Source organism: Barbatula barbatula (genome assembly GCF_947034865.1).
Source record: "Barbatula barbatula genome assembly, chromosome: 23".
In the NCBI taxonomy this organism is placed as follows: Eukaryota; Metazoa; Chordata; class Actinopteri; order Cypriniformes; family Nemacheilidae; genus Barbatula; species Barbatula barbatula.
Genome location: NC_136786.1, coordinates 9,303,029 through 9,320,491, shown reverse-complemented (window position 1 = coordinate 9,320,491; position 17,463 = coordinate 9,303,029). Strand labels below are relative to the sequence as shown.

Below are 17,463 nucleotides of genomic sequence, written 5' to 3'. Positions count from 1 at the left end.
TGTGGATGTATGCGTCTAGATTCATTATTTTCCCTGAAGATATATAGAATATAAACAACAGCGATTAGCTCACTAGACCCAGAACACCTTAGGCCATTTTATTCCTGCTTCAGCATTACACAAACTTAGTAGTGTGCCAAGGGATCAGTTGCATTTCTAATGCCATTCACTGAGAAAACTCTTAATGTTAGCATAGCCGTGTTAGTGTGTGTTTTCAACACTGCGCTGTAATAGAGATTAATATATAACAAACTTTAGCATTACAGCTGAGGAGTACCTTTATGTGCTGTTGAAAAGCTACGTTCTTAAGTTTGTATTCGAAAGCTAAAATCTACACTTTCGGAAGGTTTGTTTTTATTAGGCGAGGACCTGCAAGCGATTTGTTTAAGCATTGCCTCTGGCCTGTAAAATAAACTGGGGAAATCCATAGAGGTTGACAGCTTTAGCCACTTCACTCTACTGAAAACAAGCCTTTTGTGTATACATTTGTTCATCAAGCCCTTTAAAATAAATCGTGCTAAAGCTAGCCATTAACGTCAGAATTAGCGATTAGCATCTGTGAATCAACTGTCTGTTTCTTTCAGTACCACTTTACCATTCACCCATAAATTCTACTGTTTAAATGTAAATGTAGTAAAGAATGACGTGAAAGTATATGGGGTTGTGAGAGGAGAGAGTAGCTGGAGGGTTCTTACAACGCTTTATTTGTTTGATTTAGGTTTACAGGCTTGAAAGTTCCTCCTGTTTCTCATCTCAGTTTTCTTCAGTCGTTCTCTTGTAAAGTTTCTCAACGACTTGCGAATACCTACAGAAACCAACCCAGTCACATAGGAATTTGTGGAGGTTTTAAACATTTGTGGTTAGCAATAATAGTGGCATGACTCCGAACCCTTATGAGAAACACAATCACAATTGCACACAAATAGATTACAATCCTACCACATATGTAAACAAGAATGAAGCTATGTATATATATACACAAAAATTATTGAACTAAAATTCTTTCTATTTAATAACTATATTGCAATCATTCACATGGTCTCTTTTATTTTTTTCAGTTTCTTTCAAATTTGCCATAAAGTACTTGACCTGAAAGGGAAATTTTGAAGTACGTGGCAAAGTTGCACAAGAACCCAGGACATTTCAGAACACAGTGAATGAAACCTAGCATGTGTGGCTAGAAGCAGAAGTGCTAATATACGTAAAATGAAAGCTGTCGAAAGTTGCTTTACTGAAAAAAATGATGTTATAAGCAGAGTGCAATTCCTTTTCGCCTGTGGAAATGCCACAGATATTATCGTTTCTCTCTGAAGATTATCTTGAATATATTCTTTATGAAATTCAGTGCGTCTGTCTGCTAGTGCCGGAACAGACACAGCTAAAACGAAAACTTAAGTTGAACATTTTTGACTCCATAATCAAATGTTCTGGTGGAAATCTACAAACTTTTTGATAACTTGGAAAGCTTTCGGAAACTGTGATTGCAGATCATTCAGCTAACAGCTTTTAACCCGATAAAGTGTTTAGGCAATTACCCTGTCCTGCTTCTCTCCATGTGCAGACACAGATGTCCCATGTTTCAGTGCATTAGCATGGAGGCCTGTTGGGTTTGGGAAGACCACATCCACTAAGTGATATTTTATTCTTATTTATAAAAGAAAAGGTATTAAAGCCATGGAATTTTACAGCTGTATGGAATTTATGTCCTGCTGTTTAAAAAGCAACCAAGAAGTGCACTAAATGTCAACTCACTTTAGACTCAAATTCCCATGCTGGTCATTTGCTTGAGAGCACATGTGAAAAATAAATGTGTGTATGGAGATTTTGATGGCTTACGCGCCCAACAAGATTCCCAAATAATTCAATTCAGATTTGTTTTATTTTTTAATATTTAAACTGAAGCCATGATGACATCATTATTCATCATGTGTAATCTCTAGACTGGTTCGCGAACTTTAAACTTTTGCACCTGCTGTAATAAACCACGATGAGATTCCACCCTACATTAGGCACTATAACGTAATGTTGACATTTGGGTGTTGTTGATCCAAAGGTGATCCCCAGTGCATTGCTCTGTAACAAGAGCGTAATTACTCGGAGACTATTCATCACACAACAGCTTTAGTGGGGCAGCAGTCGTGTTAAGTGTAAAGCGGTGATGTATGTGTGAACTTCAACAATACACTACATCAACAGAAAGACAGTTTGCCAATGTTATGACTCGCTGATGTAAAAGTGTGTGCACACATTTGTAAAAGGAATACTATAAGAATGATGATGATCCACAGTTTCTTGTGTTATTTTATGCATCAACCTTACAGTGATGTTAAACATTTTAGTTAAAACATTTAATAAGTAAAGTCTCATATGTGCTTGTACGTCTTTTTATTTCATGGAGGCAAAAACCTAATTCCAGGCAGGGTGGGCTTCCACCACGGCCCATAAACTATACACTCATGAAGCACAACACAGACCACCGGGTTTTCTCCTTCTGTTTGTTTTTTCCTTTAGTCTCGTTGTCTCTGTCAACAAATCGAAAACACTAACTTGCGTACTCTTTCTCTTCCTCCCCATCTCAGGTCCGGAATGTTCCAGGAACTTCACCTCCAGTGGCGGAGTCATCAAGTCTCCCGGCTTTCCGGAGAAGTACCCCAACAACCTGGACTGCACCTTTATGATATTCGCCCCCAAGATGTCGGAAATCGTTTTGGAGTTTGAGAGCTTTGAGCTGGAGCCGGACCCTCAGCCGCCTGCCGGAGTGTTCTGCCGCTACGACCGCCTGGAGATTTGGGACGGATTCCCCGGAGGTGAGTCATCGGAGAGCACAGAACAGAAAAATCAATGCATGAAACAAAGAAGCAGATGATGTTTGTTTCAAATAATTGCAGCTCAAAGACCTAGCGATAATAAAGTCTGATAATTCCAAACAGAAACGGAGTCTAATGGATGTAATACAATTTCTGAAGAAAATGAGTTGCCAGGGCAGTGCTATGCTATCAAGTCATGTGACTTTTGGAGTCATAGTTACTTAAATCTTTCTGATATACTAGTTAGCAAGATATGGTTTGTATCCCTCCATCAATGTATGTCTTATGGTTTTTGTCCGGGTTATCATTTGCCAAGTAAACAATGCGCTTCTCAACAAATGTTTTATGGAACGAGTGAAGAACTAAAAATAAGTTACAAAAGCAACACTAATGTACTTCACCTCAGACACAGAAGTGAACGGGCGGGCCTCGTCTTGGTCTTGTGAACGTGGCCTTTAACACAGAAGCCAGATACTGTTTCTGAATACAACACATTGTGATTGATCTCTGGGGGAAAATAGATGCCCCAAAATAGTTCTTGGTTTCATAAGCAAAACAAATTGTCCAAACTATGGACAAAAGTCTTATTTAGACACACACATACACATGTGACTCTTCTGTATAAGAAAGGAGAATCTGTTCGTGAAAATATGTTGCCCGAAGCTTTCTGTTCTGTTAATAGTTGTGGTTTAATCATTTTCGGTTAATAGTTTTTCTCTTCCATGTTTGTCTCACTGGACACAAGACTGCGGTTTTCCTTCGGTTGGGTGGGGGAGTCTGGAACGCAGACTGTTGTCATAACTCCACCAAAAATATTATTTTCTTCAAGATAATTACTTTGTTGTGTGTGCGCATGTACTCGGGCTGCAGAAACACATCCAGCAGCCCAACAGGCAAATTCCAGCTCAAAATGGGAAGGAAGTGAGGAGAGGTTTTGTTCTGTTTCCACTTCATTATCGACTTTTGTCTCACCAGAGAAGTGAAGCCGAGATAAAATGACACCTTTGATCTGGAAAACGCAGCTTACTCATCAGTTTGTTTTTCAATTGAATTTTAATGGAGTTCATTAGATACAGTCAAAAGAATTTAACACAACTAACTGTTTATCAAGTTCGACCAAACCCTAGGTTTTCTTAAGCAGGCCAGAAAGAACAGAGGCTGTAGGCTTCATCAGAGCCTCGATAGACATATGTCAAGGAATCTGTCATGAAAAATATGCCACCGATGTTGGTGCACACGTTCAGAGAAAGGGCTTAGAGGTTGGCACCAAGCAAGGCTTTGAAAGGCCTCTGTGCTCAAGGGCCTTGATGTTACTTCTCTCTATGGTTCAGACACAAGCTGCATTACCTGTGGAGCCACACCAATCAATAGTGCATTAGAGTGGAAAGACATGAGGCTTCTATGACTTCAATCTACTGCCAATCCCCCTGGCCCACCCCTCCATCGCCAACTGGCCGCACACTTCTCCGACATGCAGGATGGGTTCATTGAGGGGCTCTTTAAAATTTCATAGCTCTGTTGAGTCATGCGGATAATCCGAGTGGTTCGCCACACCCAGCAGCTTCCAATACACAGAAGCACATGCATTTATATGAAGTTAACGTGCTTACATATACATTTATGCATTTGGCAGATGGTTTATCCTTACATTGCATTGTACTATACATTTGTTTCTGACAATGTACAATCCCCTGTGATTGAACCCATGACCTTGACGTTGCTAGTGCCATGCTCTAACCAATGAGCCACAAGAAAGCTTCTACATCCTGTGGAGACTTATGATGATTAAAATGAAGACAGAACGACTTTCTGGGTGTTTACACGCAAACAGGCAGGTCTGTTTCATCTCTGTTGGGCTGTAATAGACATGTTCTTAAAGACTCTTTATGAGAAGCCAATCATGGCGCTCCTCTTCAGAGATACAACAGACCTTGAGAGAAGATTTCAATTTCATTTTAATTAATTTATTTGCGTCGCCCACTCTCACATCTTGCACGTTCTTTTCAATATCTTTCTCATTATTAAAGAACTGTTACAAATTCTGCCATTTACTCTTACGGTGTACAAATTAATTACACCAAAGGAAATGTTAGATGCAATGTTAGTGGCTTTCAGCATCAGCATACGTTCAAGGTAACATATGATTGGTTGTTTGAGAAAAACTCCCTGTTCTGACACTGCATTATTTTACACTATATACCGCTTTGGAACATTAAGGTTAAAAGTGGACCATGTCACCCTCCTTTCAGAATCGCAAGTGTGGAAAAGTTAAATGTGGTCATAACCTGGGGTTATAAAAGATATTAACCAAAGGGTAAACTAAGTGCCATAATAACCTTTTTCTCCTTATTTCTCAACACAGCTTCTATACGTTTACTATCCTCAGCTGAATGCATTCCATACATCTCCATTTACTGGTTATGGTTGGCTTCTAGGAAGTCACAACAGAGTGACCCTGGACTGAACAATAAGTGCTGGAATTTATGACCACCGCAGAAAACAGAAGCCCAAGGTCACAGAAACTAACAGACAGTGGCTGTTTCATTTCCATTAACAACAAGATGTAAAGAGTACGTTCTGGTCTTTCAGCAAAGTTGTACAAGGTCGACCGATGTCACTCTAGTTTAAACAATTCTACTGATTTGACCTGGTTGATTGATAAAATTCAACTTTTAAAGTCATTGAAAAGGAATTCAATGACTCATCTTTGCTTTTTCTTCTTCTCCAGTTGGTCCATATATTGGCAGATATTGTGGGCAGAATACACCCGGACGGATCATATCCTACACCGGGATCTTGGCTTTGACAATCAACACAGACAGTGCCATTGCAAAAGAGGGATTCTCAGCTAATTTCACTGTTTTGGAAAGGACGGTCCCAGATGGTAAGTCAGTACTGCATTGTTTAATGGTGCAGTCAATAACTATTGACGCTATACCGCCATCTCTGTTTGAAACATAAAATTGCAGGTCAATTTACATACTTATCTTTATATGTTGTGAAGCCAAATTTCATCAAATTATCTGAAAAATAATTTGACCAGTGTAAATCAGGGAAAGAATACTGATCTTGTTATGCCACCATATTCAGTTGGATAATATGTCTAAATACATGTCCATGCAGAACCTCAGTGAGTTTACTGTAGTTGGGTATTTTACTCCAGATGGTAGGACAGTATGATTCATAAATGAGTGTTTTCAATTTAAGCGAGTAATTAGAGTGTGAATGGTTGAAAACTCAAATAACATGTCCTCCCCCCCACACACACACATATATATAAAGTGCCGTGGGAAGTTATTACATTAATACGCCACACCCAGCTGTGGCTCACTTTCATTAAGTGAATGTGTCAGGAGTCATGGCCCATGTGCCCTCCCCGATGGAGGTCGCTTTACACACACACACTTTTACCCAATCCCAGAGGGTTCACCTCTTCACCCTAATTTAAGAAATACTCTGAGCAAACATTACATTTAGGAACAGACCACTATCTCTTGAATGAATGACATTTTGTTCTCTCTAACCAGCTGACTGTCTGTTTGTCTGTCTCGGCCTGTCTGTTTGTTGGTTTGTTTTGAGTCTGTAGTGATCTACCAGCGCTCACCAGCTTGCCTGAGATGGTTCACTATATGTTGAGACTTGATCTACAATTGAGCAGTCTATCAAATTTGTAGACCAGCCTGGAACAAAAGATCATTAAAAACTGACTTGGATCAAAAAGAAACATCTGCTGTATTTCTTTTAGTAACATCTAGCTGCATTTTATCCACATAGAAATCTGTTTCTGGTTAAACTGTGATTTTATTTACAATGAAATGGGATTTGCTTTAACGTTTCCTCATTTTTAAATATGTTGCCCATTAATACTAAGAGCCCTGTAACATGTTATATTTCAGCTTGAGCTCCCAGAACAAGGTGTGTACAAGAATACTTTCAGTGTGTTCTCAGCGGGGAATTTGCCGAACAGTCGCAGTCTATCAATTATTTATTGCCCCCATAAATTTAAATTCTGAGGGCGCCGTGCTCACAGCTCAACGTGTTTACCACTATATTGTTCTCTGCAGGAAAGAAGGAGATTAGATATTGGCAATAAGTCTTTGTGCTAAGGATTTTTTCAAGTGCAAGTCTGAGAACTGCAGATTTATGGTCTTAGTGGAATGGGACCGAACATTGACAGATGCCAGATGTTATCAGACCCGAGATCTGGTTGTTTTCAAGTCATTGTTTTGAAGAACAAAAGGGGTGGAGAGCAGATAGATGACTTAATAGAGAGATACAGAGATAAAACAGAGCAGAAGAGAATGAGCGATCAGGTGCACGTCGTGTTAAGATTTAGTGGAGCTGTAAATTTGAAGGGTGAAAGAGAGAAGCATATGAAGGATATAAAAGACTTAAGACGCAATTAAAATAAGCTGTTTATCGCATGTTGAAAAGCTACAGTAACAACATTATCCGTTCAATTCAATACAATTCAAGATTTTGATTGTCTTCTGTACTTTGGTACAATGAAATTCTTATTTCGTCCATTCCTCTCAGAACAAAGACAAAATATAAATGAAAATAAGCCTAAAGCACAAAACATTATAAGAATTAACAATAATAAGAACAAAGATTGAACGGACAAATACCCTTACAATTTACACCATAGTAGTACTAGTTTCCACCTACATGCTATCACTGCGGTTCTCTTTAACTATAATAAATAAAAGGATCTTGTTTAAACATGGCATGACATTTTTTTTTCTTTTGTTGATTACATTTATTTATTCCAACTAGTCAGAGTTAGTAATAACCATAACTGTTGTAAATGTTGCATTTTGATATAAACTGTGGTTAACATTTGTGCATTTTAAAGGGTTATAGGTACATTGTCCGTTTTAATTAGTTCCTTTTTTAGTATTAGATCAAATATGATTCCCTCCTGTCTAGTTTCAGACCCTGTTTCATATGAATTTGCCCATAGTTAGACATTTTCATTTTGAACACTGAAAATGTTTCTTAAATGCCCTTAACAGGAACATCCCTACAGCATTTTTGTCTATCTATCACAGATGCTTTCTCCATCTGCTACATGTGTTCATGAGGCCTGCATATTTGGTCCATGTTGTCTGTAATTGTGTATGTGACCTGCATGCTCTGCACTTTTCTTTAAATATTAGTGAACGTGAGCTCAGCCAGTTCCTCCATGCTTTTCTTTTCCTTTCAAAGCTACAGTTTGTGTTTGCGCATCTGTGTTTGTCTGCTACCTGTGACCTTTTGCAAATAAATGACTGTGTCTTCTACTTCAGTCTCAGAATTTGCAGCGTCTCAGAGCCCTAAATTCTGTGCCCAAGCGTCTGGTTGAAGACCCTCAGGGGTCAGAGCATGAACTCTGCTTGTCTCAGACACACGGCCTGCATGCCTCAGGATGACTGCACCATAACGTCACAAAACAATCAGGCGTGAGTCCATCGTGGGTGGCGTGGCATGCAGGGTGACGTACGGTCCTTGTTTCTTGCTTCTGAAAACACAGACACCCTGTAGCCGTCTCTGCGTTTCCATTTCTCCAAATCCTGACCGTGGAGAAATTGCCCTGCCATGTTTCAACTGCATGGCGAAAGGGAACCCTTGCAAAGGCATTTCTTTTATGTACCTCATGACTCTTTATGCTGGACTTAAGAGCTTAACCTGAATGTTTTATGAATAAAGCTCTGCGTCTTAATGTGCTTCCATTAAATAGACTTTTCCTGTAAGGAGTGAGAGAGATAGAGTGTGCCATTCCAAGCAAAGCGATGGAGACTCATGGTACTTTGTTGCTAAGTGGTCCTTTCCCAAGAGGAAGGCCTTGGTTTAGGTTGTGATCTGATGTATTCTATATTTAGATCATGAAATGACATTTTAACAGTTTTCTTTCTCTCTCTCTCAGACTTTGACTGCACTGAGCCCCTGGGCATGGAAACTGGTGAAATCCATTCAGACCAGATTTCAGCTTCATCCCAGTACAACCAGCACTGGTCTCCGGAGCGTTCTAGACTAAACAGCCCTGAAAATGGTTGGACCCCTGCGGAGGACACGAACAAGCAATGGATTCAGGTACCGCACGAATTGCAGTCTCTTGCCCGCATATACAGTAGATCTTTCATACGACCTATCTATCATTAATGAGTAATGGAAGAGGGATCTGTCCTTCAGAGAGAAGAGACGCTGCTGTGGTATTTTTGGAAGAATAGAGAAGCAGCGATGCTACAGAAGAAAAGTTAACAAAACTCCCCCACACTTTTGCTTTCTGTGTTTGAAACTTTCTCCAAGTAGAATCTAAGTAAAGTTGATCCAGCGGCCTTGCTACTGGCTTTCTCTTCACATTTCTCTACTCTACATTATTCTCTAACAAAGACCTGCAATAATACTTGTGCTTTTAGTCTTTGTCTATGAAATGTTTAAGGATACAAGGATACTGGTTCACTCCTGCTTACATAGTAGTTTTCATCATTTAGTAAAACTTTACGGTAGGGTTTCTGTTAATAAATGATATGAAAAAGTAAATGGCAATATAGTTTTATTCATTAAATATTATTTTATATCAATATTTGTTTTGTTAAAATTTATAAACAACGTAAATATGATTAAATGCTGTTGAAGTATTGTTCATTGTTAGTTCATGCTAGCTAATGCATTAAGTAATGTTAACAAACAAAAATGTATTTGTAGTTAAGTGTTACCCATTATTTACTCACTCTCAAGTCATTCCCAGTTTAAATGACTGGAAACCCAAACAGATATGGCAGAATATTCATGTTTCTCTTTTACACCCAATAAAAGTGAATGGACACTGACGATAAAAAATCTTAAGAGAAGTATACAATAATTTATCAGTGTTTGGAATGACAGGATTAAAATTATTTTTATGACCCTCTCTATATATTCTATTAAACGCAGCTCTCCACAGATCATTTGCACATCTATTTCGGTTCCATGAATCTGTGAGAAAGTCTGGGCAGTGGTCATTGTGTTAGTTACACAAACATTGCGGCATCTCAAAAGGCCATTTATGTCAGGGTTTTTTCTGTAACCCATATCTCTGGGGTACCCTCAAAACCCAGACTTGTTTTATCATCTTTGCCTGACTGGAAAGTTTGCTCCAAACAGTCTCCTCTGGGGGCTAATAACAGACGTGACCCACGGCCAAATATTTGCCAGGGGAGGTCTGTTAAGCAGATTTTCTTTATTGCTATGAAAATATTGTCTCAGACTTCGTGTTCTGATTCAGAGCGTAATTGAATTAGGGAAAGGTGCCTCGCCTCACCAACAGAGAGGAATCCGGATGTTTAATTCTTGGTTCTCTTGTGAATGAGATACATGTGTGGTTTTAAAATCATTTTGTGGAACTATAGCGCATTCCTTTTTGTGTAGCTCAAAGGACGTAGACAAGATAAGCATTGTGACTACTGTGTTTAAATCTATTTCTGTCTTTTTCTTCGGTAAAGCTATAGATTAGTGGTCTTTGTCAATGTGGTATCGATTGGGAATGTTGTTTTGTGCAATGAACAATACTAACACGCCACCATTACATGTATGTTCTTTGAAAAACAGTCAATAATTGGTCCCAACTCATTTTACAACCCATCATTTGAAATGAAAGACAATGGCAAATATATTTGTTCGGCATGCTTAATGTTTTTGCTTGTATTCGCAAGTTGTCGGTAGATTCTGCATCTGTTTGGATCGAATTAGTTTTTTTAACTGGTGGCCTGAAGAGAAACCGAGCAATATCTCTCTTCCAGCACCCAAACCAATCGGTTCCACATCATTTCACACTTGCCACTTCATATTTTATTCAGGATAATTAAGTAGACTTTGCAAATGTTCACCCTCTTGGCTTGCTGAACTTGTTTTGTCATTACAGATATTAATGAAACTCTAAATGACTTGCCTCCCACGGTGCCGTATAGAGCGGGAGAGAGCACCATTTTACAACCGCTTTGAATTCTCCAAAGAGTATTGATTAGGGGAAGGGTGCTTTTTTACTTGGAGAGATTTCGGCAAATCAAACGTATTCTGTTACACCCCTCACGGGCCGTGCCCTGTGAATCCCTTTCCGCCAATCACATGTCAAAGTTGAACCTCGCACATCTGTTTCCAAGGGAACAAAGGCGGATTCCTACCGAGGATGAATGACTTATAATTTGTAGAATTCCTGCTCTCGATCTCCCCCTCTCGCGTGCCCGGCACTTGTGGAGGAGTTTAATTATAACGAGCGTTATTAAAAGAGTGGAATTCTTCATTTGGCTTTCATTAAGCAACACGAGCCTCCACAACAGCCTTTCTCCAACTAATGGCACAGTCCACTTGGCACGCACATCTTGGCACTCGCTCCCTCGTCCTACGCATATTATCAGTTCATTATTTATTAAATTTACGCTCTCAAATGTAATTTACAGGACACTTATATTATTCACAGAAGGTTCTTCTGTGTTAAATATCACTGTTTCGTTTAGAAGGTGTCAAAAAGGCCGCATTTGCCATGCATCTTAATCCTTTTTTAAAATTTAAATCACAGTCTATGCTCCCAGCATGCCACTCCTGATATTTAGTCCCGGGTCAGGAAATGTAATCTTTGTCCATGTGTACCTGACAATCACATGGCTTTCTTAAGTTTTGTTTCAGACGAAGTATGTTTGAATTCTGAATGCTTTGATGAACTCAACAATCAACCACCGGTCGTCCGACACTACGTTCCTCCAAAGCACAAGCGTCTGGCTATGAAGACTTCCAGTGTGCTGTATTTATGGATATGGCCTGGTTTCAATCGGAAGACTTTGTTAAAGCGTGACGGGGACTGATATTTACATCTGCACAACACATTATGACTCTCACATGAGGAGACTTCCGATTTACAGAAGAGCGTAACCTGTATTGTGAGAAATCTTTTGGAAGGCTCATTGGTGAGCCTGGCATAACAAATGAATTCTGATTGGTAGACCTGCTGGGATATTTCGCATACTGCAAAAGATGCAATAAATGCGAGCTCATCCACTCGAATGGCGGCCACTGATCAAAGAGCTTTTATGAATTATGCATTAAGATCTTGGAAAAAGTCAATCGTCAATACTTGAAAGCATCTCCCGTCTAGCTCCTCATTGTTGCATAGAAGTCACTCTTCATAGAGCGTGTTTTGTTTCATTAACCGCCGCCTACCAAACGCTCTCATCCATGGGTTCACCAAAACACGTCAACCATTTGCATATATGCAATGGTGCCTTGAATACACAGCGGTTCATTTAAGAACCTGCTGCATACGCTTGTCCTGCTGTTCGGCTGAATGATTTGATTCCCAGAGACATGAGTGCTCGTCGTCTTTAACGTCGCAGGAAGGATGTTTGCCTTTATCATGTTCATTAAAAGACCCCGGACAAGAGGGCAGAGCGGCCAAAACAATAAGGGGCCACGAAGTCCGTGACTGTGGAGTGCCAGCCGGGTTTCGTGTCAGCCAGTTCAACAGAAAGCCATCAAGTTGATTGATGGAGGTGAGAAGGGAATGTGCCAGGTCGCTAGATGAAAACAATGATTTTAAGCCACCACCCCACCCTCGTATTCCTGCTCGCTGTGCCAATGCGTCGCCGACCCATTTCTCTACAAAAACAGGTCGGAATTCCAGAACTATCAAGCAGATACTAATTACAGACTTCCTCAGAGAAAAACATTTCTCTCAGCCACGTGAGCCCGAGTATATCTGGGAAGAGAGGGAAATAGCCCGAAAGGGAGAGTTCGTCGGGTGAAATGTCTTTCCCTGTAACAGCGTGATTTGCCGTATCCTGTTTTCGTTTGCGTGTCGTCTTGCATGTGTTGTTTTCTATTAGCGATGGTCATCTACATCCGCTTTCCGTTGTTTTGCTAAGGTTTTTCCTTCTTCAATTAAGGGATAAGCGGCTGCTATTTTGAGCCGACGCTGTTCTCCTGCCAGCTGATGAGTAATTAGACAGGGGGACTGTAATTAACATGAGAGTCTCTACTGACGAAGCCCACAGAGCTGGTGTCAAGCTAGGCCACCCTGCTAGCAACACACCTGCACGAGGTACGGTTTAACCATGATTTTAAACCATCTTCATGCGAGTTATTAATCTGAAATTATATTCTAGTGATTAAATATTAATACAGGTGCACGTTTAAAACATGAAGGTCCATAGAGGCCATAGTCTGTGTTCTGATAGTTTTCTGAGGAAGTCCATTTCTAAAAATGGACAGAATAGTCTATTAGTTATCCATCAGATTATTGTTAAAAAAGAAGGGCGGGACATGATTATATGCCTTTGAAATTGATTGGGTAATGAAAGTGGTCACTGTAGGATGAGACGTTTTAGGGGAGGGGTTGGAAAATAAGAAGGCTTGATGAAAACATATGAAAATAAAACTTTACTTTAGAGGTTTAAAGAAAGATTTTAGGAACACATGACAGACGAATTGCTAACAAGACCAGGATCTTTGAATTTTGATTTAACTCTTATTTCTTTTTGAATAATAATCAACAGTCATTTTTATGTAAATGTAAATATGATTTCATATGTAATGGATGCATTATTCTTATTCTTATTATTATGTTGTGGTTGTTTTGTTAACATGAGTAGTTTACTTATTATTTATAGTATTTAAATATTTATAAATAGTACATACGGTATATTTAAATATTAATATATATCTAAAATACATGTTCTTTTCTCGTTTTAATGATAATAATTAGGTTGAGTCCATCCTATCTGACTTTGGCAAAATGGTATTTTTAAGCCCCACTTAAAAATCTCTATTAACATAATGGTGATTTTCCTCAACTAGTGGCTGGTTTGGGTTTTCTCTCCATGACAAAGAAGTAGATGATCAGCACTCGGGCACATGTGCATAATTTAGAAAAATAAAATCACTAGAAGGCTAAAAATATCGCGGGCTAATTCCACCAGGTAAATTGGGTGATGAATGGGAAGTCTTCGAGGAGCCTATAGATCTCTCAGCTGGCAGTAATAAAATTTTCATGAAAATGTGAATTAATTATACCTGTAGTTAATGGAATTTCAGAGGAGCCTTCAGAGCGACCAGGTGTCGTGTTATGGGCTGGGGAGAGGAAACTGCGATTTGATGGATGAAGTAGAACTTTGCCCTGTGAAACCTGCCGTCCCACATTTGTGTTTGTTTTTGACTGGGCATCTGTCTGTTCAATGTCTTAGTTCCTCTCGGCTAACCTGCACCAGATGGTGCATGAGCCTTAGATACACAAGAGCAGTCGTGGTTTCAATGATTGAGCAATTTGTGGATTTTTGTTGTCCACTTTATGAAAGACAAGGGTGAAATTAGGAAGAAAACGACATAATTTTTTCATAAAAGGATCACAACTTTGTCTTTGTCTAATGTCTTATAAATACTGTATCTTCTGGACAGAAGGTGTTCTGTGGAGAGCAAATTGGAGATTTTCTATTTAATGTATTTTATTTTTTGGAGACCACCAAACCTGAGCTTGTTTAGTTCAGTACAATTACCATGAGAAACTTCAGTAAGTTAGTTCAGTAAGTAGAGTTTAAGCAGATTTGATATCTCAGGCAAGAACGCTTTCTTCTAAAACACACACTCTCTCACAGGCTTTAATGTAATAAAAAACACACTGTTCATTGAATTAGCTCTGAAATATCTACTGAGGTCGGTATTTCACAGATGGACTGTGTGGAAAACATGGACCAAAACTTTCCCATAGCAGAATTATAAATAATTTAAAACCCTGAGCTACACTTTGGCTTTTGACAGCAAGGAAATTAACAATGTGGTTTTATACAGTTTCATGTTGCAATCCTCACACACATTGAATGTGTAGATATCATTGGAAGGGATGTTAATGTATTTGTAAATGAAAATTAAATGGCATCAGTCTGGACTCTTACATAACCCCTAAAATAAAAAACATAAAAACAGTCACGCAACGGTTCGTAGCATCAACATGGTTTGAGAACACTTTGTTCTTCAGGGACGCATAGATTTTTACTTTCTTAATGCAACGTTCAAGGCCGGACTGATTGTTTTAAACCTGCAAAATACTGTATGAATATTGTTCAACTCAGTTTTAAGTCCAATGTGGTTTATTTCTAAAAATAACAAAATACCTCAGTGTTGTTGTTTGTGTGGTCATAATCTGTGAGATGAAAGGCTCACTGTCTGGAAAACGTACTTGTTTCCTAATAAGAAAGTGTGATATGCTTTTTGGAAAGGATATTTTTTCTTGGAGCAAGAATATGAAGTCTGTCAAGCAGGGATTTCCCATGAGGAACTGGAGCTTCCCCGTAATCTCTTGTTTCTCCTGTATCCCTTTAAGATGAATTCATACTGGATTGATTTTAAAGTTAAAAGGGGCAACACAAATATACATACTTGTATATTTATTGTATATGTATTTCTAGCATTTACAGAACATTACAGCAGTACCATAATGTGGATGTTTCATCTTTCTCTAACCTTTTTTCGCTTCCTCTGTTGGAAGCAGAAAGTCATTAATAACTCATGAGACACTCATTATTTCTGATCTGTGATCAGCTGATGTGAGTGAAACTGATCCAATATCTCTCTTCTTCAGCCAGGCTTTATGATCTCTGATGTTTGGCCATTCGGCAGCTTTCATCTTCTCCATGCATATTTTAGCACGTCCATAGAATCAATGCTAAAGTCCGTACTGAAAACATATGAAACAAAGAACAATTTTTTCAATATTGGTAAGACTGTTTTTAAATACACGTTGTGCACACTTGGGAATCTTTAGAATCTCATCCAGTAGGTTTTTATTTAATTTTTTCCTTTTGGTAAAAAAAAACACATTCCCTAAAAAGTGTTTTTCTTTTTCTGAATCAATGTGTCCTGTGCTGCTTATATGCAACTACATTCAATTGTTGACACTTCTGTGTGTAATAAAAGGTGCTGATTTAAAAATGCACATGCCAAACAGGCAAGCTTCAAAATAAAGTCTCTTGTCCATGTCCAGGGAATAAATAATGTAAGACAGGAGAAGTCCAAGAAGAGACAGTACATCATGTTGGAAACAGGGTGTCCAGCAGACCAACTGCACACCCAACAAATATGTCTTAATTTTTTTAGTCCCCTTTGAAACTCTTAAAGAATATGTGAAATGCAGGTGTTTTTTTTGGATGACAAATATACAATACTGGAATATGCTTTTCATTTCCACTTATTGCTGTCTAGGAGAGACAATTGAACTAGTAAAGAGATCTCATTTATCATTGTTCTTTCCTGCAGGCACATATACAGTACACACCAAAAAAACACAGAGCACAGTGTATTACAGCTGTGACCGAATCAAAATATAGGAATTTTGTTTATAGACGCAATCTATTCCTTTTCACTAACCCTTGACCATTCTCTAACGAGCCCTCTCCTTCCAGGCTCGAGGGGATGACATCACAACTCATGATTTTTTTATGAAGCATTCATTTTTCAACACAGCACACATATGAAATTCTGTTTCCTTTTCCGTGCCTTTTTCTATTACTTTTTTCCTAACACATGATCTGTGTGGTTAGATATCCTTCCTCATCCAATAATCTCTTGTCTCCCATTCAGGAAATTAAATCGTCACATCGACTATGCTTTATTAAATTGAGATTCATTAAAATTAATCTTTTATTCTAATACTCACCTGAGCTCTTCTGAGCTCAATATTTGACACCCGATAAGCTACTTTTAAAGTGATACTCCCTCAGTTCTGAGTAATATAGAAGTAATAAGGTTTTCTTTCTCTGCAGGTTGATCTCGGGTTCTTGCGCTTTGTATCTGCAATCGGCACGCAGGGAGCCATCTCACAAGAGACCAAGAAGAAGTACTATGTGAAGTCCTATAAGGTGGATGTGAGTTCAAACGGGGAGGACTGGATCACTATTAAGGATGGCCCAAAACAGAAGGTGATTTGGTTTATATTTTTGGTCATAAAACATGTGATATTTAAACATTGAAATCTTGGTTGGAGCTCAGGTAAAAAAAACTTTTATTTTAGTCAGTCCAACATAAAGGTAATCTATAACTAGGTCCGTTTCTAGAGCTTCTTGGCAGGTAGCCCAGTAAACATCTCCTCACATTGTAGCTATGCACTGTATGCACGCGTCCATTACACCAATCCAAGCTCCAGCTCCAGATGGGAATGCCACGCTCTTGTGTTCTGCAGGGCTTGTGTTTCTCCGACTCCATTATGTGCCCAGCGTGGTATGCTAATCTTCCCTCTTAAAAGACTGAATTTGCGAGCTCTGTAAAAAGAAACCGAACTGCAGCTCCAAAGCCACCACAGTAGTCTTGACTGGTTTTCGTTTTTCCTTTAAAGAATGATGTCAACATTTGTGGTAGGGATTTTTCCTTACGGGATGAAAGGAGAGAACAAAGGAATTAATAAACAGAGAGTGGCAAACGAAGAGGGTGAGAGAATGAGGAATTCTGGGAAGGTTTAGAGGGTTTAGAGTCTTTGAACAGCTGGTCGATCGCACTTGAGCCTGTGATGGATTGAATGAGGGCCGAGAAGATGTTGATCGATTAGCCATCAGGTGAGCTCTCGCTAATGTCTCCTTCAGCATGGAACGGTTAACAAAGATGGACCTGTTACAGTGGACACAGCGGCTATAGGTAAGTTTAATACTAATACGTTGTGTCT

The 17,463-nt window shown here is 39.0% G+C and overlaps 1 protein-coding gene across 2 annotated transcripts in view; it reads left to right on the top strand.

The window, feature by feature from the left end:
- nrp1a (neuropilin 1a) overlaps positions 1–17,463 on the top strand; it is a 56,636-nt gene that overhangs the window by 22,497 nt on the left and 16,676 nt on the right. For both annotated transcript variants that reach the window (XM_079488339.1, XM_079488338.1), the window contains exons 4-7: positions 2,580–2,807; positions 5,536–5,691; positions 8,713–8,879; positions 16,571–16,726. In XM_079488339.1, the coding sequence (XP_079344465.1) occupies positions 2,580–2,807; positions 5,536–5,691; positions 8,713–8,879; positions 16,571–16,726 (707 nt within the window). The remainder of the gene's footprint in view (positions 1–2,579; positions 2,808–5,535; positions 5,692–8,712; positions 8,880–16,570; positions 16,727–17,463) is intronic.